General features: G+C 42.9%; 2 protein-coding genes and 1 pseudogene across 2 annotated transcripts; all 3 read right to left on the reverse strand.

Annotated features, from left to right (window-relative positions):
• Positions 1-1,979: 1,979 nt before the first annotated feature.
• LOC138770514 (olfactory receptor 6N1-like) lies at positions 1,980-2,975 on the reverse strand. The gene has a single exon (XM_069949618.1). The coding sequence runs from the start codon at positions 2,973-2,975 to the stop codon at positions 1,980-1,982; it is 996 nt and encodes a 331-aa protein (XP_069805719.1).
• Positions 2,976-12,129: 9,154 nt separating this feature from the next.
• On the reverse strand, positions 12,130-13,072 carry LOC138770515 (olfactory receptor 5G3-like; annotated as a pseudogene).
• Positions 13,073-19,772: 6,700 nt separating this feature from the next.
• On the reverse strand, positions 19,773-20,708 carry LOC138770516 (olfactory receptor 10C1-like). The gene has a single exon (XM_069949619.1). It carries the CDS (start codon positions 20,706-20,708, stop codon positions 19,773-19,775), a length of 936 nt encoding a protein of 311 aa, XP_069805720.1.
• Positions 20,709-21,567: the final 859 nt, after the last annotated feature.

Here is a 21,567-nt window from a genome sequence, read left to right on the forward strand (position 1 = left end):
GCACTCCACCAAACGCCTGGGTGAACATGGTACAATGCCCCGACATACAGGTAGTTTCGTTAGCACAAGCCGGGGGCGGCTTGGGTCTTCTTTAAGGGGGTATGTAGTGACCCACAAGGCACTACAAAGTTTTATCTGCAATATGACATGTGCTTTGTAGAAAGTAACTGTGTAATGCTTTATCATTGGTGTCCAGCAGGTGGCAGTGCATTGCCAACATGTTGACAGTGAGCATTGGGACCCAGCGGCCTTCCACCTCAAGTGTGTTGCCTAGGCAACAGTAGGAGGTCTTACAGGTCCTGAGAGGAATTGAGTAGATGTAGTCGGTGAGGAGGAGCAGACACGTGCTCTCCATCATAGTCAGATATAAGCAGTCGTGTGCTGACTAAAAACCTTCAAGTAAGTGAAGTAACCTGCTGAGTGCAGAACAGGCAAAGCAAAGAGAGAGAGAGGAGAGATTCTAACCAGCCAGATAAAGGCTATAACCACTAAGGCAGAGGGAACCCAATGCTCACTTCATGCAGCCTGACTGGAGAGTGACTGAACACCATTCCAATGTGCTGTATTACTGTGTAAATCAGATAGTAAAGTCCCTCAGTTATATCACCGTCTATTCATTGTCTCCAAACACTGGAAACCAACCACCTCATTGCTGTGACGACCGCCCGGGGCCTTAGGAGAGCCAGGACCGCTAAGGTAGGAGTAAAGCACCGTGACACTATTGCCCCTGACAACACCACCGGCACCCTATCTGGTCCTAATAGAGCCTCCAGTCCACCGTGCGGACGTTGCACACGTATCTGTCATCTACTACGACACCTTGTAACTTCTCACAATATATATATTTAATGCTTAACTCTTTCTAAGTACTACCAGAAACAGTCAGACATCTGACACATGGTCATTTACATGTGGATTAGGACACCACTGAGATACCTGCATGTTTCTAAGCATCATCTAACATGTCTCTTAAATGGGCACAGTCATTAAAAAAAACTTTTGAAATGCCAGAGAGACATTGTCAAAAGTTTGGATTAGTTGGGGTCTGAGTGTTCAGACCACAATCGATTAGGACTTGGGAGTAGGGATGGTCCGAACCGAGTTCGGTTCAAGTTCGTACGAACCCGAACTCTCGTTAATGATTCCCGCTGTCTGCCCGCTCCTTGGAGAGGGTGGATACAGCGGGAGGACCACCTGGAAAACTTGGATACAGCCATAGCCATAGGCTGTATCCCAGTTTTCCAGGTGGTCCTCCCGCTGTATCCACCCGCTCCACGGAGCGGGTAGACATCAGGAATCTGATGCTGAGCGTTCAGGTTCATACGAACCCGAAACTCGGCAGTTTCGGACCATCCCTACTTGGGAGAAGTCCACACAGGTGAAGGCACAGAGCGAGAAAAAGAGCATGCGGCAGTTCAGTTGTTTCCCTGCTCGTTCTCCTGATCGGTACTGATCTTAACTCTCATACCCAGACCGACAAAAACTTTTGACATGCCTTTCTGACATAGCAAAAAATTTTTTAAAAGACAGATACTCTTTAATTTCCTCTACCAAGGAAGGTGCTACATAGCCTCCTTTATCCGTGTACTACTTGGTTTATATAATTTTTAGAAATTATATTTATGCCTTTTGATTACTGTATTATATCTTTGGAACAACATCCCAAAAAGAATTAATTTTTTCATGTTAAGTGCTTCTTGATCAACATATGTCCATTTGCATATTGCAGTACAGTTTTATATGAGACCCTGATGAAGGGATCAATTTGGCCCTGAAATGTGTCGTCCATTTTCTGCTGAAGTCCTGAAGAACACTATATGTGTTGAGCTTTTATACTCTGTAATCTTTTTCTATATTGGATTACATTTCTAATTCTATGGAGTCTAACTCATGCATTGGAATTAAATTTGCACAATTTGTATACAAATTTACAGAAAAAAAGTAAGCCATATCTGAGGTTGTCATTTGCTTTATGACAATTAGCTCTCACCAGTGTCTTGAGATTTTAAACCTATTTGCACATTATTTTTGATCCACAGGTTCTTGAACACTTTGTAGAACGCACATTTCACTTCTCTGTTTCTAAAAGTATAAATAAATGGATTTAACAATGGAGTCACAATCCTGTAAATAAAACCAAGAAATATGTCATGTTGTTTACCACTTGGTTTGATGTACACTGCGATACCAGTACAAAAGTAAAGACTGGATACAATAAGATGAGAAGAGCAAGTGGAGAAGGCTTTCTGTTTACCATCCGTGCTCTTTATTTTCAAGATTGTAAGTATGATGTGTATATAGAAGCCAATGATTGTCATGAAGGAGGGTAGAACCACAAACATGGCAACTATATTTGTCACAAGGATACTGACGTAGGGGTCAGAACATGCCAAATTCTGTAAAGGAGTCAGGTCACAGAAGAAATATTCAATCAGGTTTGGACCACAGAATTTCAAAGTTGCTGTGAAGATGGTGGGTAAGAAAGCTGCAACCGAACCAACAATCCACGGGAATACGGCAAGCCTGATACACCATGGAGTCATTATAGACACATATTGCAATGGGTTTGTGATGGCAAAATGTCTATCAAAAACCATAACAGTGAGAAAGTAACTTTCTACAATACCGGTGGTATCAGCACAATATAACTGCAGGAAGCAGGCCACAAACCCGATCCTATTTTTACCTGCAATAAGAATATCTAAAAGTTTGGGGACAATGACAGAAACAAATACAATTTCTAAGATGGCAAATCTACTAATAAAAAAGTACATTAGAGCATGAAGACTAGAATCGAAATGAATAAGCAAAAATATCACTAAATTCCCTATAATACATGTAATGTAAATGATTAAGCAGGCAATGAAAAGCAACATTTTAAATTGATGAATATTTTCAAATGATAGTAGAATAAATTCTGCGACACTGGTCGTGTTTTTATCCTCCATTATTTTAGCCTGAAGAATACCAGTCATTTTATAATGTAGTTTTCCTAAGAGAGAAAATAAAAATATTAGCAAACAATACTAATAAAAATGTTATCATATTCAGTGGAATGAGAAAGAGAACATACAGTAAGTGAACGCTTTTGAATCACCTGGAGCTCAGAAATGATTATGAATTGAGTTCCGGCTCACAAATTGCCCTTTATCTGCAAAATGTTCACTGGTCTAGATTCGTCCTCCCATCTCACGGTATATATGTGCTTTCTCACAGATCTCATCCACACTGTCTGCTGCTTTCTCTCCACACTGTTCTCTGACTAAAAATACTGCCATCCGTTCCGTAAACCTTGGAGAAATCCCCTCATGCCTTCTTCTTTGGCTTTTTTGGACTGACAGACTCCTGTTGGGCTGGAGAGGTTATCAGGCTCACCCTCAAACCTGGCTGCTGGGTACTGCTACACAAAGCATCACAACCCTGAGTGACCTAAGTACAATAGACCAACACGACTATGTGACCTTATTCCCAAGTGAAAAGTATCAATACCTTACTGACCTAAGCACAAAGGACCAGACCCAGTATTTAGTACACCTCTCACAAAATACAGCACAGGTAAACCTGTCAGAGCCCACAGTACCTAGTGTATTATACCCTACTGAGACGGGTCGACACAGGAGTCGCTGTTAGAGTGCAGTTCCATTGGAAAATATCAGGATTAATGGGATTATAATAAAAGAATAAAGGAAGCAGATAGCGGGGTCTACAGCACTGTACTCTGACCCAGGAAGTCTCCCTTACCTTTCAAATCATAGCAGATCCACTTCAGACTGAGGCTTACATGAGGGGACAGGACTGTGGAGGTAATCTCTCCATAGCTGTAACCCTTCTCTCCCCGGACAGAGAGTGCTGCATATATGTGCCCCCATCTGCCCTGCTCATTCCTTCATGCTCCCTGCAGTCTCTGTCCGCCCTTGTGTTTCCCATCCTCTTCATTACTGTACAGTAACTTATAATATCACATATTCTGCCTGTTTCTGAATGTTTGTTTCATCTGTTTTACATGTTATTCAGAATAATAAATCATTATTTTGGGGGTATGGAACCAATTGTCTGCATATCAGTGATTTCTTATGGGAAAATTTGCTTTGGTTTAAGAGTGGATTTGGATTACAAGCACAGTCCCGGAACGGATTATGTTCGTAATCCAAGGCACCACTGTGTATATGTATATATATATATATATATATATATATTGTAGGGATCTTCCCGGGGGATGGTGTGTTTGGACACAGTTCACAGCAGACTTGGACTTGTAAAACAACAGCTTGGCGTTTATTTTCAGCATAAACAGTCCGTAACAGAAATATAGCAACACTGTGCTTTAAGAACAAAACAAAAGGTCTTGCCCGTCTGGGCGCTAACTAACACAGCAGGTTACCTCTCTGACACTTCAGTCGGCAGTATTGCAGGGTGTGAACAGGCCCCAGCAGTGATAGAACTCCTTGCTCCCAGGAAACACAGCATGCAGGCTGTTCACCCTGGCTGAGAGCCCCCACCTGCATCTCTGTGGAGCTCTTACCTTCTCAGGCTGATTGCTCACCTGATGGCAAAACCCAAACTGGATCGGGGGGAGGGAATGGCAAGTCCCACTACCAAAACCTACCTGCCATTCCATGTAAATCCAGGCCCGGTAAAAATAAATAATAACTCAGCAGCATAACACTGCTGAGCAACAGATCCCTCCTGGACTTACCATCTCACACTATGCATCAGCCTAGGTGAGATGTACACCCCCTCGAACACATCTCCTGTGACATGTCTACATATCCCCCCCCTCTTTTTCAGACCGGAGGGCTGAGCGTTTTGTCCCCACAGACAGTGCACCCTTGATAGGGCGTCAGCATTCGCCTGTAATTTCCCTGGCCGGTGTTCCACAGTGAAATTGAAGTTTTGTAGGGACAGAAACCACCTAGTCACCCTTGCATTCTTCTCCTTGTTTATTTTCATCCATGTTAGGGGGGCATGGTCTGTCACTAACTTAAATCTCCTGCCTAGTAAGTAATACCTCAGGGATTCTAGGGCCCACTTCACTGCCAGACATTCTCGCTCAACTATGGCATAGTTTTTCTCGGCCGGGGATAGCTTCCTACTCAAGTACATCACCGGGTGCTCCTCGCCATTCACAACCTGAGAGAGGACGGCACCTAACCCTGTATTAGAGGCGTCTGTCTGTACTAGAAACTCTCGCCTAAAGTCAGGGGTAACTAGCACAGGCTGTTGGCACAGGGCAGACTTAAGGCTTTGAAAAGCCTTCTCAGCCTCTGGAGTCCATGTCACCATTGCGGACTTCGCACCCTTTGTCAGGTCAGTTAGTGGGGCTGCAACTGAAGCAAAATTTGGCACAAACCTTCGGTAATAGCCCGTAATACCCAGGAAAGCTCTGACCTGTTTCTTTGTGAGGGGTTGAGGCCAATTCTGTATTGCCTCAATTTTATTTAGTTGTGGTTTCACTAACCCCCTTCCAATAATGTAGCCCAAGTATTTGGCCTCCTCTAAGGCTAGTGCACACTTCTCTGCATTGATGGTTAACCCCGCATCACTTATGGCATCTAACACCGCCTGGACCTTACAGAGGTGACTTTCCCAATCAGGGCTAAAAATGACCACATCATCAAGGTAGGCAGCAGAGTAATCCCGATGTGGTCGCAGGATCAAGTCCATCAACCTCTGAAAAGTGGCAGGGGCTCCATGTAACCCGAATGGCATCACTACGTATTGGAAGAGCCCATCAGGGGTGGAGAATGCAGTCTTCTCTCTAGCCTCAGGAGTGAGTGGGATCTGCCAGTAGCCCTTAGTGAGATCGAGGGTAGTTATGTACCTGGCATTACCCATCCTTTCTATCAACTCATCTACCCTGGGCATGGGGTAGGCATCGAACTTGGAGATCTCATTTAACTTTCTAAAGTCATTACAGAACCTCCAAGTTCCATTGGGCTTTGGGATTAACACAATCGGGCTGGACCACTCGCTCTGGGACACCTCAATGACTCCTAGGTCAAGCATACGTTTTACCTCGGATGATACCGCCTCCCTCCGTGCTTCTGGTATCCTATAGGGCTTAAGGTTTACTCTGCTTCTAGGCTCAGTTTCCACATGATGACTAATGAGATGCGTACGCCCTGGTAGGTCAGAAAACTTGTCTTTATTTCTCTGCAGGAACTCCTTAGCTTCCTGCTTCTGGGACACTGATAGGGTGTCACCAATCCTGACCGGAGGGATTGGTGGTGACAGATGACCAACAGGCTTTGTCGCCACCAAGGATTCCCTGTCTTTCCAGGGCTTAATCAAGTTTATGTGATAAACTTGGAAAGGCTTCCTTCTACCTGGTTGGTGTACCTTGTAGTTGACCTCACTGATCTTCTCTACAATTTCATAGGGACCCTGCCACTTTGCTAAGAATTTGCTTTCTACCGTGGGAACAAGTATGAGTACCCGGTCACCTGGGCTAAATGTCCTGATTCTTGCAGAACGATTGTAAATTCTGCTTTGGCCCTCTTGCGCCCTCTGGAGGTGTTCCCTTACTAGGGGCATTACAGTGGCTATACGGTCCTGCATTTGTGCTACATGCTCTATAACACTCTTGTATGGGGTGGACTCACTTTCCCATGTCTCTTTCGCTATATCCAACAAACCCCTAGGGTGACGACCATAGACTAATTCGAAGGGAGAGAACCCTGTGGACGCTTGGGGTACTTCCCTAATAGAAAACATCAGGTAAGGTAGTAAGTGATCCCAATCACGACCATCCTTTTCCACCACTTTTTTTAACATATGTTTCAGGGTTTTATTAAACCTCTCCACTAACCCGTCTGTCTGTGGGTGATATACAGAGGTACGTAGGTGTGAGATTTTAAACAGTTTGCATAGCTCTTTCATCACCTTTGACACAAATGGGGTACCTTGGTCAGTCAAGATTTCCTTGGGGATCCCCACCCTGGAAAACATATAAAACAATTCCCGTGCAATTGTTTTAGAGGCAGTGTTTCTTAGGGGTACAGCCTCAGGATAGCGGGTCGCGTAGTCTAACACAACTAGAATGTACTGGTGACCCCTAGCTGACTTTACAATGGGACCCACCAAGTCCATTGCGATCCGGTCAAAAGGTACCTCTATGATGGGGAGTGGGACCAAAGGACTGCGGAAATGCGACACTGGAGCGCTAAGCTGACATGTGGGGCACGACTCACAGTATTTTTTATGTCAGCATAAATCGCAGGCCAATAAAACCTCTGGAGGACTCTCTCCTGCGTTTTATCTGTCCCCAAGTGGCCCCCAAGGACATGATTATGGGCCATGTCGAGTACCTGACGCCGGTACGACTTAGGCACCAGGAGCTGTTCCACAACCTCATCATTAATTTTAGTGACTCTATAGTAGAGATCATTAGCCATAGAAAAATGTGGAAACTTTCTCTCAGCTTCTGGTTCCTGAGGTACCCCATTCATAACAGTGACCTGCTCTCTCGCATTTTTGAGAGTGGGGTCCTGTAATTGTGCAGTACCAAAATTATCCCTAGACACCTCTAAGTCTGGAACATTCTGCGCAGTGGGAGGAGCCTCTTCCTCTCCAGCCAGGACCTGCAAAGGAAAAGCATCATTTTCATCCTGTACATTTTTATCATTTACCGTGGGTAATGCAATAGACTTAGGGGTCTCCTCACTCCTTTCAGGGGATTGTTGTTTTCCCCATAGAGCCCAGAACAATGGAAAATCACGCCCCAATATCACATTATGCATAAGATTTTTAACCACACCCACTTCATATTGTACAGCGCCTAGTTCAGTCCCGACATTAGCCCGTACTATAGGGTAAACCTTTGTATCACCATGTATGCATACCACACTCATATGTCTTGCTGGCACAAAGTCCCCAGTCACCAGACTGGCATGCACCAGGGTGACAAGGCTTCCTGAGTCCAGCAACGCCTTAACAGGAAAGTTATTTACAGTAATGTTGCAGATTTGCGGTTCAGTCTCTAGTCCAGTGACCGCAACAAAAGACGGTTCCGCAAATAGCGACTGACGCCGGCTAGCGTCACACTCCATGGGCTCAGTGGTAAGAGGGCAATGGGCAGACATATGTCCCGTCTCATGGCATCTCCAGCACTGGATAGGGCCTGGTCTCCTTGGCAGGGAGTCCTTTTTAGGGCCACTTAGCCACCGGGGACCATCACCAGTCTTTTGCCCCTGAGACACCTCCTGAGCGCTCTTCCCTCTATCAGCACCCCTCCACACTCCCCCAATAGATGGAAGTCTCTTACCAGCTGATGGCACAGATCTGGCACTCCGGGGAGGTGACGGTGCTGCAGGAACATCACGGAGGTAGTCCTCAGTCGCCTGGAACCTCTCCACAAGGTTGACAAGTTCGTCGGCACTCTTAGGGTCGCCTTGTCCCACCAAGCGTTGCAGATCAGCAGGAAGTGCACGGAGGTAGCGATCCATCACGACCCTCTCTAGGATCTGGGCAGGAGTAGAAGTGTCTGGCTCCAACCACTTTCTTGCCAAATGAATCAGGTCGTACATCTGGGACCTCGCTGACTTGTCCAGACTGTAGCTCCAGTTGCGGACCCTCCGGGCACGGACAGCAGCAGTAACTCCTAATCGGGCGAGTATCTCTGCTCTTAGCCGAGCATAGTCCTTGACCTCTTGCTCACTGAGGTCATAGTAGGCCTTTTGAGGTTCGCCTGTTAAATAGGGCGCAATCACTTCTGCCCACTCAGTGGAGGGTAGCTTTTCTCGCTCAGCCACACGCTCAAAGACAGTTAAGTAGGCCTCAACATCGTCATCAGCAGTCATCTTTTGCAGCGCACGCTGCACAGCTCTTCTTACAGACAAAGTCTCTGGCGCGGCTGCTGCCACCAGCTGGGGATTAGCATCTGCAGACGCCTCTTGCTTTGCTATCAGGTACTCAATAAGTTTCTGTTGTTGAGCCATCGCCTGTTCATGGCGCAGATTAGCGGCTGCCTGATCCTGTTTAGCGGCTGCCTGAGCCTGTTGTTGTGCGGCCAATGCCTGTTGTTGTGCGGCCAATGCTTGCTCATGGCGTAGGTTAGCGTCTGTCAGAGCCTGTTGTTGCTGCATATTAGCCTGCTGCTGTTGCACACTCACTTGCATTAACTGCTTCATCATCTCCTCCATGTTGCTTGACTGTTTTTGGAGTGAAGCCGCAGCCTTCACCCAGGACATAAGCAGCTGTAGCCAAGTTGATGCACACCGTTGCCCCTAGCAACCCTTTTGCCCGCTCCGCAGCACCAATTGTAGGGATCTTCCCGGGGGATGGTGTGTTTGGACACAGTTCACAGCAGACTTGGACTTGTAAAACAACAGCTTGGCGTTTATTTTCAGCATAAACAGTCCGTAACAGAAATATAGCAACACTGTGCTTTAAGAACAAAACAAAAGGTCTTGCCCGTCTGGGCGCTAGCTAACAAAAGCAGGTTACCTCTCTGACACTTCAGTCGGCAGTATTGCAGGGTGTGAACAGGCCCCAGCAGCGATAGAACTCCTTGCTCCCAGGAAACACAGCATGCAGGCTGTTCACCCTGGCTGAGAGCTCCCACCTGCATCTCTGTGGAGCTCTTACCTTCTCAGGCTGATTGCTCACCTGATGGCAAAACCCAAACTGGATCGGGGGGAGGGAATGGCAAGTCCCACTACCAAAACCTACCTGCCATTCCATGTAAATCCAGGCCCGGTAAAAATAAATAATAACTCAGCAGCATAACACTGCTGAGCAACAGATCCCTCCTGGACTTACCATCTCACACTATGCATCAGCCTAGGTGAGATGTACACCCCCTCGAACACATCTCCTGTGACATGTCTACAATATATATATATATATATATATATATACTCACAGTGGTGCCTGGGATTACGAGTGTAATTTGTTCCAGGACTGTGCTTGTAATCCAAATCCACTCTTAAACCAAAGAAAATGTCCCCTTAAGAAATCACTGATATGTAGACAATTGGTTCCACACCCCAAAAATAATGATTTATTATTCTGAATAACATGTAAAACAGATTAAACAAACAACGAGAAACAGCTGAATATGTGATATTATAAGTTACTGTACAGTATAGCAATCAGCATGTGATGTATAATGTATAGTAAGTGCATAAACCTGAAAATACCGCAACAGTTTGTAGATGCAGGATGGAATTGTACATCCCCATAATGCGGTAGCGTAGTACAACAGGCTAGAATAGAGAAGCAGGGCTAATGTCAGAGGTTTGTGTAGACAGGGGTTCGTCATGGACCAATCAGGAAGTGAGAATCATAGAGCAGTGCAGGAGGACAGTGACATAATTTTTTTTATAGTAGCAGTGTGTATATCTGAGTGTAAGTGCCGGCATATTACAGCAGGAATGGAGAGATTGGGAAACAAATGGGCTGAGAGAGATTGCAGGGAGCATGAAATAGGAAGGAAGTGGATCTGCTATTATTTGGAAGGTGAGGGAGACCTTCTGGGTCAGGGTACAGAACTGTAGACCACCTATGTAGACCATGCCACTCCCTCGCTCCTCCTCCAGAGGCCGCAAAGTACACTGTTTAGGACCAGTCACCATACCAAAGAAACTTTGGCTAATCACTAGCTCAAACCCATAGTCACATATTGCTATACAGCAGAATATTGCCCAAAGGCCATCATTTAATCAAGCATCTTTGAGATACATTCCCATTTCAAAAGTATTTGATCATAAGTTTGCTCTGTTCATTGGTCCATATTTCTTCTGAACTGCAAATGTGGTGATGTCACTTGCACAATAAATGAGAATGTCTACATTGAATGGCGCAGGTCCTAGATTTTCAAGGCTCCAAATCTTTCTTCAACCACAAACTTACACAGAGGTCTAAGGGTACATTTACACAGGACGACACGCAGCGGAAATCTAGCTCCGAGTTTTGCAGTGAGATCCGCCACGAGGTAAGGTCCTGGCACGTCCCTGTGCATATATACTTGCAGCGGTCTGAAAGGCCGCCCCCTTAACCCCCTTAATCGTCTCCCACTGTGTATAGATTACCTGTCTTCTTGCTGCACAGGGTCAGCAACACACTGACTGGCTGGGCGGGAGAGCAGGAAGTCGGGACCCCATCGTACAGCAAGGTTCCAGGTAATGTATACACACAGTAGGATCCTATTAAGAGGTTAAGGGGGCGGCTGAATTACATACAGCGTTCTTTTAGATCGCTGCGAGTATATATGCACAGGGACCTGCCAGGACCTTACCTTGTTGCCATATGAATATTTTTAGAGATGAGCGAATCACTCATCTAAACAAAGTGAATTGCTTGCTTTGATCAGTGCTCCGCTCATCAAGCTGACAGACTTTGAGCGCTGCTCCGCTCCCTGCCACTTTACCCCGGGTGCCAGGGAAAATATGGATCCAATCCTGGGAAACTGGGAGAAGTTTCCCAGGATTTGATCCATCTTTTCCCGGTATCCTGGGAGAAGTTGCAGGTGAGCGGAGCATTTAGATGAGCATTTGGCTAATGTCTAAATATTTTTCTAGATCAGTATCGAGAACACAGACAAGCATTTAACAGGTCAGACAAAATGTACAAATACTTATGAAATTAGAACACTATTTGTAATGTTAATGTACAGTATATTATGTCAAATGTTATTGTGTCTTATAGAGCAATAATAAATGAAGGTAGATGGGCAAATCATTTTACAGCAGTTTACTTTACTTCCTATGTATACTTACATACAATTCTGAAAGATGTCCCAGTATCATTCTGAAAGCGTATGCATGACACTCTCTGTTCTGTTTGTCATCATGTCAAAAATGGTACATATATATACCTAGATCCTCTATACTACCTCTATACTCAATGTAACGATCAGTGAAGAGAAACAATTCTATATTCTTCTCTACATTGATTGTTAAGACCAACTCTAAAGTCAACTAAATAATATGTTGTAAGGACATCTCTGCATCCATCTCCATAGTAATTTGAAGTATCAGTATTATCAAAACGAGAGATAAAGCTAATTCATTCAAGTTATCAAATTTACACAATTTGTACGGACAATTTTTCAAAAAATTGTCATCTTTACCTTGGATTTACAATTATTGATATGTACCAACATTTAGAATTTTAATACTGATTTGCTTCTTATTTTTTGATCAATGAGTTTACATTGAACAATTTGAGGAATGCACGTTTCACTTCTCGGTTTCTAAAAGTATAAATAAATGGATTTAACAATGGAATCACAATTGTGTAAATAAAAGCAAGAAATTTGTCATGTTGGCTATCACTTGGTTTGACATACACAACGATACCGGTACAAAAGTAAAGACTAGATACAATAAGATGAGAAGAGCAGGTGGAGAAGGCTTTCTGTTTACCATCTACGTTTACCATCTACGCTTTTAATCTTCAAGACTGTTATTATGATGTGTATATAGAAGATAATGATTATGATGAAGGGGAGAAGAACCACAAAGATGGCGGTTATGCTTGTCACAAGGTTACTGACGTAGGGATCAGAACATGCCAAATTCTGCAAGGGAGCCAGGTCACAGAAGAAATGGTTAATGACATTGGGACCGCAGAATTTCAAAGATGCTGTTAACATGGTGGGTATGAAAGCTGCAACTAAGCCAACAACCCATGGGAATACAGCAAGCCCAATACACCATTGAGTCATAATAAACACATAGTACAGTGGGTTTGTGATGGCAAAATGTCTATCAAAAACCATAACGGTGAGGAGGTAACATTCTACTATACCGGTGGTATCAGCACAATATAACTGCAGGGAGCAGGCCACAAACCCGATCCTGTCTCTGCCTGCAATAAGAATATCCAAAAGTTTGGGCACAATGATGGAAACAAATACAATTTCCAAAACAGCAAATCTGCTAATAAAATAGTACATTGGGCTACGAAGACTAGAATCAAAATAAATCAGTAGAAATATAATTATATTCCCAGTAATACATGTAATATAGATGGTTAAACAGGCAATTAAAAGCAACATTTGAAACGGAGCAAACTCTGTAAAGGCTAGTAAAATAAATTCTGTGACAACCGTGCGGTTACTGTCCTCCATTGTTTTAAAATGAAAAGCAGTGGTCTATTTGAAATAGTAGTAGCTCTTCCTGAGAGACAAAATAAAAATATTAATGTGTATAATTGAAGATATTTGTGAAATAAGATAGAGAGGATTTGACATATATGAAAATAATATTACCAACAGGGATTTAAAAAAAAAAAAAAAGATGCTGCCAGGGTGGAATTAATTTAGAAAAAAGTCATACTTACCTACATTCGGTCCCCTGTTGTTCCCCTGCAGCACCCAATTTTCTCCATCTGATCTTCTTTCTGAAGATAAGCCAATCACTGGACAAGACAGAACACTGATATGGCTCACTAATTGTCTGAACAAATGCGCAATTGTCTTGAAAGCAGGAAGAATACAGAAGATAAGGAGACCAGAAGGAAGGGAACAGGAGCTGTGGGAAACCAGCAGAGGACTGGGGTCAGCTAAGTATGACTTTTTTCTATTTTTTAACCTGCCCCAGCAGCATTTTTTTTAAACTTTATTTTTCTACAAATGAGTGAAATAAATACATTTGAAGGTGTTTTCACCTAAATTTGTGTTTCCAGAAATCTGATTAATATGGCAGCAAAAGAGGAAATTTATAAAGATTGGTGCATCATACGCCAGTCCTAAATAAAGCTCTGCCCCCTTTTTTTCAGCTGTATTTACTAAGAGGCAGGCATTGTGCTAAAGTCCCTGCAGCGGGTATAGCAATTGTTAAGCTTGATAAATTCGGCCATGCCTCCTCCCTGCTTTGACGTGCCCCTTTGCCTGGCCATCAGGCAAGTGGGGGTTAAAGGAGGCATATGACAGGGAGAAGGCAATCTGTGCTTTCTCTGTGGTTTATGCCATGGGTGAATGATTAATAAACCTCCCCCTTAGTGTTTTTTTCCACTTAGCAGTTCCCATAACCCCTGGCCAATGTCTGCCATCTTATTTTTACAGTGATCCAGTTTCTTTTAGAGATTGATGTACTTAGCAGGTTCATACTATCCAGTAGCTGTTGTAGTAGTAGTAGTAGTAGTAGTAGTAGTAGTAGTAGTAGTGTGCAATTTGTTTCAGCCGTTTTGTCCTAACATCACAAGCACAATTTACTATCAAGATCACCAGGTAAGTACCCACCCCTGTATTACTTACATGTCCCTACTTTACTGAAACACCGTTTTGAAAAAATCATCACCGTATAAAGAATTAGTACAAGGTAATGTAGGCAGCTTCACAATATTCTTGTAAATAATTTTGTACATATTAAAACAATGGAGGGATTAATTACTTTTGTTACTCAAATATTTGTTCTGTTGATTCCATGTAAAGGTTTACTGAAAGAGTAGTAGATACTTGGTACAAACTTCCAGCAGATGTGGTTGGTAAATCTCCAAGAGGTGAATGCAAACCTGTCTGGGATAAACGTACAGTATATCTATCCTAAAATAGTAAGAAAGGAAATAAAATACGGGGGTTTAGATGGACCAAGTGGCCAACAATCTTTTATGTTTCTAAGGGTCACTCTGTGGCAAGTGAATACATCAATGTTCATAGTTTTTCCACTAAAGAAAAGGCGGAGATGCATCCTCTGTAGATCAAATAAAAATAGTTTCAGGTACACCGGCATTTATATAGTCTGATATTGTCTTAGATATAAATCCTCTGATAGATCATTATTGACGCTAAGGGAATATCTTTATTGTCAATTAAGCAAATTGCAGATGACTCTAACTACATCTAGTAAAACCTACAAAGGTAATGCACATTACTAACAATGTAAACGTGTAAAATAATAAAACCTGTCTTTATCATAAAAATCTTAAAGGGAATGTGTCATCAGAAATTGACCTTTTGTTTGAATCAAGTTTTTATGTTAAACATATGTTCTAAGATTTTTTTGTGTGTGTGTGTCAGGATCAGGTGACACAGACAGGACAGAGACAGTGGGCCCTGGATCTGAACCCACCCACTGACCCTACCTAAGTGCCTCGGTCGACCCTAAACGGTCGAGGACAACCACGAAGACGTTCCCTACACTGCGTAAGTGAAACACAGAACAATACGGAGAAACACAGAAAGCCAGAGGTAAAGAGACCTGTCCATCAGAACACAGCAGAGACAACTAGATTTGCATTTCCAGGAAAATACATAGTGCTTGAAAAGAGCGCCCCTTTAACAGTGACTTCCCTTTAAGAGAAACTTGGATCCCATTCCTTCAAGAGCGACATGGGTCCCGTCCCAATAAGAGTGACTTGGGTCCCATACCTTTAAGAGCGACTTGGGTCCATTTAAGAGTGACTTGGGTCCCGTCCCTTTAAGAGCTACATGGATCCCTTTAAGAGCGACTTGGATCCCTTTAAGAGCGACCTGGGTCCCTTAAAGGGACCCAGGTCGCTCTTAAAGGGACCCAGGTCGCTCTCTAAAGGGAATCATTTTGCTCATAAAGGGACCCAAGTCGCTCTTAAAGGGACCCAGGTCGCTCTTAAAGGGACCCAGGTCGCTCTTAAAGGGACCCAGGTCGCTCTTAAAGGGACCCATTTAGCTCTTAAAGGGACCTATTTCGCTCTTAAAGGGACCCAGGTCGCTCTTAAAGGGACCCAGGTCGCTCTTAAATGGACCCATTTCGCTCTTAAAGGGGCACAGGTCGCTCTTAAAGGCACCCATTTTGCTCTTAAAGGGACATACAAAAAAAGATGCTGCCAGGGTGGAATTAATTTAGAAAAAAGTCATACTTACCTACATTCGGTCCCCTGTTGTTCCCCTGCAGCACCCAATTTTCTCCATCTGATCTTCTTTCTGAAGATGAGCCAATCACTGGACAAGACAGAACACTGATATGGCTCACTAATTGTCTGAACAAATGCGCAATTGTCTTGGAAGCAGGAAGAATACAGAAGATAAGGAGACCAACAGGAAGGGAACAGGAGCTGCGGGGAACCAGCAGAGGACTGGGGTCAGCTAAGTATGACTTTTTTCTATTTTACCTGCTCCAGCAGCATTTGAGTGAAATAAGTACATTTGAAGGAGTTTTTAACCTAAATTTGTGTTTTCAGAAATCTGATTAATATGGCAGCAAAAGGGGGAAATTTATAAAGATTGGTGCATCATACGCCAGTCTGAAATAAAGCTCTGTAATTTATATGACTCGTTGGTCCAGCTCATATTTTATATCCTTTAGCTATTCTGTCTTACGCCATTTTATGTCATGTTCTGCAAGTAGCCTCCTAATTGGTTGCACCTATATGTTAGCACCTTCGCAAGCGGAATTTTTACTGTTACCGACTACTACTTACCTATGCATTTATGTATAGCTTGCTGGCCAATGAAGTTCTGTTTAGAGTGTGTTTCCTCAAACTTCCTTATCTGTGTTTTCCTATTGTTGCTTACTTTTTGTCTTATGTTGTTGGATGGATCCTTTTTTAGCCCCGTAGTTCCTACTTATCTGTTAACACTGTTGCCTACACCGTCCTCTCGGAGTCTGCTTCCCTATCGGTTTATTATTCCCTACAATATGGATCCCACTTTTGTTGTTTGTCCATGTATGTCTGTGTTTTCATGTCCTGCCTCCTCTGGTCGACCATTAACATATTATGCTTTCTCGTTTCCTAGTGATTTTATGTAACGACTACAGCATTTTTATTTAGACATGCGACTTGCATGCTATTCTATCTCTGACCTGTATTATTGCTTTACTATTATCTTTATTTATACATCCATGTATACCTATGTCTGTTGAAAATTTGAAAAAGCTTCCTTAATAAAAAAAAAATATATATATTGAAACGTTAAATAAAGCTCTGCCCCCTTTCTTTCAGCTGTATTTACTAAGAGGCAGGCATTGTGCTAAAGTCCCTGCAGCAGGCATAGCAATTGTTAAGCTTGATAAATTCGGCCATGCCTCCTCCCTGCTTTGACGTGCCCCTTTGCCTGCCCATCAGGCAAGTGGGGGTTAAAGGAGGCATATGACAGGGAGAAGGCAATCTGTGCTTTCTCTGTGGTTTATGCCATGGGTGAATGATTAATAAACCTCTCCCTTAGTGTTTTTTTCCTCTTACCAGTTCCCATAACCCCTGGCCAATGTCTGCCATCTTATTTTTACAGTGATCCAGTTTCTTTTAGAGATTCATGTACTTAGCAGGTTCATACTATCCAGTAGTAGTAGTAGTAGTAGTGTGCAATTTGTTTCAGCCGTGTTGTACTAACATCACAAGCACAATTTACTATCAAGATCACCAGGTAAGTACCCACCCCTGTATTACTTACATGTCCCTACTTTACTGAAACACCGTTATGAAAAAATCATCACCGTATAAAGAATTAGTACAAGGTAATGTAGGCAGCTTCACAATATTCTTGTAAATAATTTTGTACATATTAAAACAATGGAGGGATTAATTACTTTTGTTACTCAAATATTTGTTCTGTTGATTCCATGTAAAGGTTTACTGAAAGAGTAGTAGATACTTGGAACAAACTTCCAGCAGATGTGGTTGGTAAATCTCCAGGAGGTGAATGCAAACCTGCCTGGGATAAACGTACAGTATATCTATCTTGAAATAGTAAGAAGGGAAATAATATAAGGGGGTTTAGATGGACCAAGTGGCCAACAATCTTTTATGTTTCTAAGGGTCACTTTGTGGCAAGTGAATACATCAATGTTCATAGTTTTTCCACTAAATAAAAGGCGGAGATGCATCCTCTGTAGATCAAATCAAAATAGTTTCAGGTACATCGGCATTTATATAGTCTGATATTTCCTTAGATATAAATCCTCCGATAGACCATTATTGACGCTAAGGGAATATCTTTATTGTCAATTAAGCAAATTGCAGATGACTCTAACTACATCTAGTAAAACCTACAAAGGTAATGCACATTACTAACAATGTAAACGTGTAAAATAATAAAACCTGTCTTTATCATAAAAATCTTAAAGGGAATGTGTCATCAGAAAATTTACCTTTTGTTTGAATCAAGTTTTTATGTTAAACATATGTTCTAAGATTTTTTTTGTGTGTGTGTGTCAGGATCAGGTGACACAGACAGGACAGAGACAGTGGGCCCTGGATCTGAACCCACCCACTGACCCTACCTAAGTGCCTCGGTCGACCCTAAACGGTCGCGGACAACCACGAAGACGTTCCCTACACTGCGTAAGTGAAACACAGAACAATACGGACAGACAAAACACAATATAGAATAGTGGAACAAGCCGAGTCAAACCACAGTCAATGCAGTACAAAGTCAGTAACACAAGGGATAGTCAAAAGTCAGGCGGAGGTCAGAACACGAGTAAGTCAGGCAGAAGGAATTAGGACGGGGTTCGCAGGAATAGGACAGGGGGAGCTGGGATCAGAGTGAACTAATAGCCAGCAATTACCAGCTGGCTCTGACTTTTACTTATACTGGATCAGGAGCCCGGACCAAAAGCTGATTGGTCCGGCCTCCTGAATCCAGCCCTGCCACAGCTGCGGTACTGCAGGCTGAGAGATCCGTCACTCAGCCTGCCGGCCGACTGACAGTCACGTGACCGCGGCGTCTCTGGTTGTCAGGGACGCCGTCGGGTCTCCATGACGTCATTCGGCTCCGGCGGGCGGAGCGACAGAGCGCTCCCGAGCCGGCCGCCAGAGCTGAGCAAGAAGAGGACGTCGCAGGAACCTGGTGAGGTAAGTTCCTGACAGTGTGTGATTTTTTTGTTGTTGTTTTTTTTACTCCATTTTACACCATTGTAAAAAAAAAATTTGTCATTTTCATCCTGGCCACCAAGCCTAATAATAAGCTGACACCTACGAGTTTGTAGAAAAAACTTTACAGAAATCTACTCCTTATCACAGGCTGAATTACAGTGCACAGTGACTCTAATCAGATGGAATCAGCTCAACTCCTCCATTCACAATAACTTCCACACAGATCACAGAACATGCTTAAAGGGAATCTGTTGGCTGCATTTCATGTTCCAAACTGCTGATACTGTAAGATAGCTGTTATGTCAAGGAGGCACATGGTACTTTTCATATATGTGTATATCCTTCCACAACATAGAAAATGCTTTTATTCTCTGGAATAAAGAGTCAAAGAGCCTTTTCTAAGCTCCTGAATAGCTGCAAGATGGAATGTCTCCTCTGCTCTTTCCCCTTCTATGCTTAATTGACACCTGCAAGCAGAACCCAAGCAGGGTTAGGTATGGTAGTGGGAGAAAGGGAGTGTTACAGCTTGTAGCACTTCAGGAGCTCAGCCTCTTTGGCTCTTTTTACTTTAGAATAAAAGCATTTTTCTACATTCTGGAAGCACAGACAAATACATGAAAGGTATCATTAGGTCTCCTTGACCTAACAGCTATCGAACAGTGTCAGCATTTTGGAACATGAATTGCAGCTGATAGATTCCCTTTAAAAACTATCCCATAGAGGTCAATAGGATCCCCTCTAGTCTATTGGTCTATATGTCCACGGGGTTTGCTGTAAAGAATATCCCTAAATGCTGTAAACAGCAGTGTCGGGTTATATGGCTGCCCCAAATAATGTACTAAAATGAGAAAATAATAGCAGATTAGAAAAAAGAACGTGAGTATCTGGTCCGAGTAACAAGCACCATCGAGTACCCTAATACTCAAGCGAGTACCAGGCTTGGACGAGCATGCACGCTCATCTCTAGTAATTATAAGATCAATCCAAAATTAAGCCTCTCTCAGATATGTGTTTTAATGTTCTTGAAGTTCTCTTGATCATGGTGACCATTGATAAAATGAGTGATGACATATATTTGTTAAAGCTAACTTAATCTCTTTGTTCCTCAAAGCATAAATGAATGGGTTCAAGAACGGAACTACTACTGTGTATATAAGGGCCAAATATTTATCATGTTGGCTGCTTCGAGGCCTAATATATACAATAATGACAGTGCCATAAAAGAGACTGGTAACAATAAGATGTGAGGAACATGTAGAAAAAGATTTTGTTTTGCCTTCCACAGATCGAATTTTTGAGACTGCGTAAACAATATGGAAGTAAAAAACCATAATAAAGATGAAGGGACCAACACAGCCAAATGCTGCGACAATACTCGTGGTTAGCTGACTGCTTAATGCATCGGAACAGGATAAATTTTGTAATGGAGCCAAGTCACAAAAGAAATGGTTTATGATATTGGGGCCACAATAGTCTAAGTTGAGCATGAACATAGTTGGGATCAAACCCATGCCAGATCCAAAGAACCATGGAATGACGGCCAACTCGACACAGAGTTCTTCGGTCATAATGTTTCTATAGTGTAGTGGGGTGTTGACGGCCAAGTCTCGATCAAAAGCCATGACAGCAAGTAGACAACATTCGGTTGCTCCAAAAGAACTGTACATAAAGAGTTGTGTAAAGCAGCCAGCGAAGGAAATATACTTCTCGTCTACAATGAGGTTGACTAAAAGTTTAGGAATAGTAACACACACAAACAAAATTTCTAAGGCGGAAAACACACTAATAAAAAAATACATTGGTAACTGCAAGGAAGACAGTGTTCTGGCTAAGATTATAGTCACAAGATTTCCAAAGACACATACCAGATACATGACTAATATAACAATAAAAAATAGGATCTGGAAGTCATTGAGGTCAGAAAATGACAGGAGAATAAATTCTTTCACGGAAGTCTTGTTACCCTCTTCCATCTTCAGGGAGAAACAGGGCTGTAAGAAACTATTGAGGACTATGTAGACTTCTCAACACGATGAAGACTGGAAAACATAGGTGAGAACATCAGAAACTAAACACTATACTGTATACAGATTCAGATCTTAACAAGCAAGGGAAAAACCAAAAATAAGAAATTAGGTGGGCACCACTAGAAATAAATATGATGATCATAGTGGTGGGTGCAGCTGACAACCCTAACATGAAGTACATAAGTGAACAACACAAAGGACAGGGAAAGATAGGGTATAAAGCCAAACGCACACCAGGGATATATAATGCACAATAATATTGTCAGGGCCCCAGGGAACAGAGACACAGGACAAGCGGGCCCTATGGCTAACACCCCCCACGCTGTCCCTACCTACTTGTAGTGCAGGTCCTAACTGACCGTCTGCAACTGGGCGTCAGTCCCTGAACTCAAATAAGTGCAAAACACAGACAAGACACAGTACGGACAAACAAGATACAATGACAGTAGACAAGGCAAGGTCAGGAAGACACACAGAAGGACAGGACCAAGAATGCAGCAAGGCACAAAATAAAAGCCAACAGGTATATAGGAAGGAGCAATGTAGAACAATAACAGCAGACAAGACTAAATAACCAAAGAGGCAGAGGTAAGAACCTAGAAGGCAGCAAGGAACAGAGGACCAAACAAATGGAGGAAGCTACAAGGTAAACGGAGAATCAAAAGAGAAAGAAGCAGGATGAACTGAGGACTAAGCAAGCTATACCGAGGACAAAGCGAGACAGAGAACCAAAAGACAAACACTGGTAAGAAACAAGCCAGGATCAGGAAACCAGGAATACAGACTGAAAGGCAAAAGGCTGGAT

The sequence above is a fragment of the Dendropsophus ebraccatus genome, chromosome 13, assembly GCF_027789765.1.
Source record: "Dendropsophus ebraccatus isolate aDenEbr1 chromosome 13, aDenEbr1.pat, whole genome shotgun sequence".
NCBI lineage: Eukaryota > Metazoa > Chordata > Amphibia > Anura > Hylidae > Dendropsophus > Dendropsophus ebraccatus.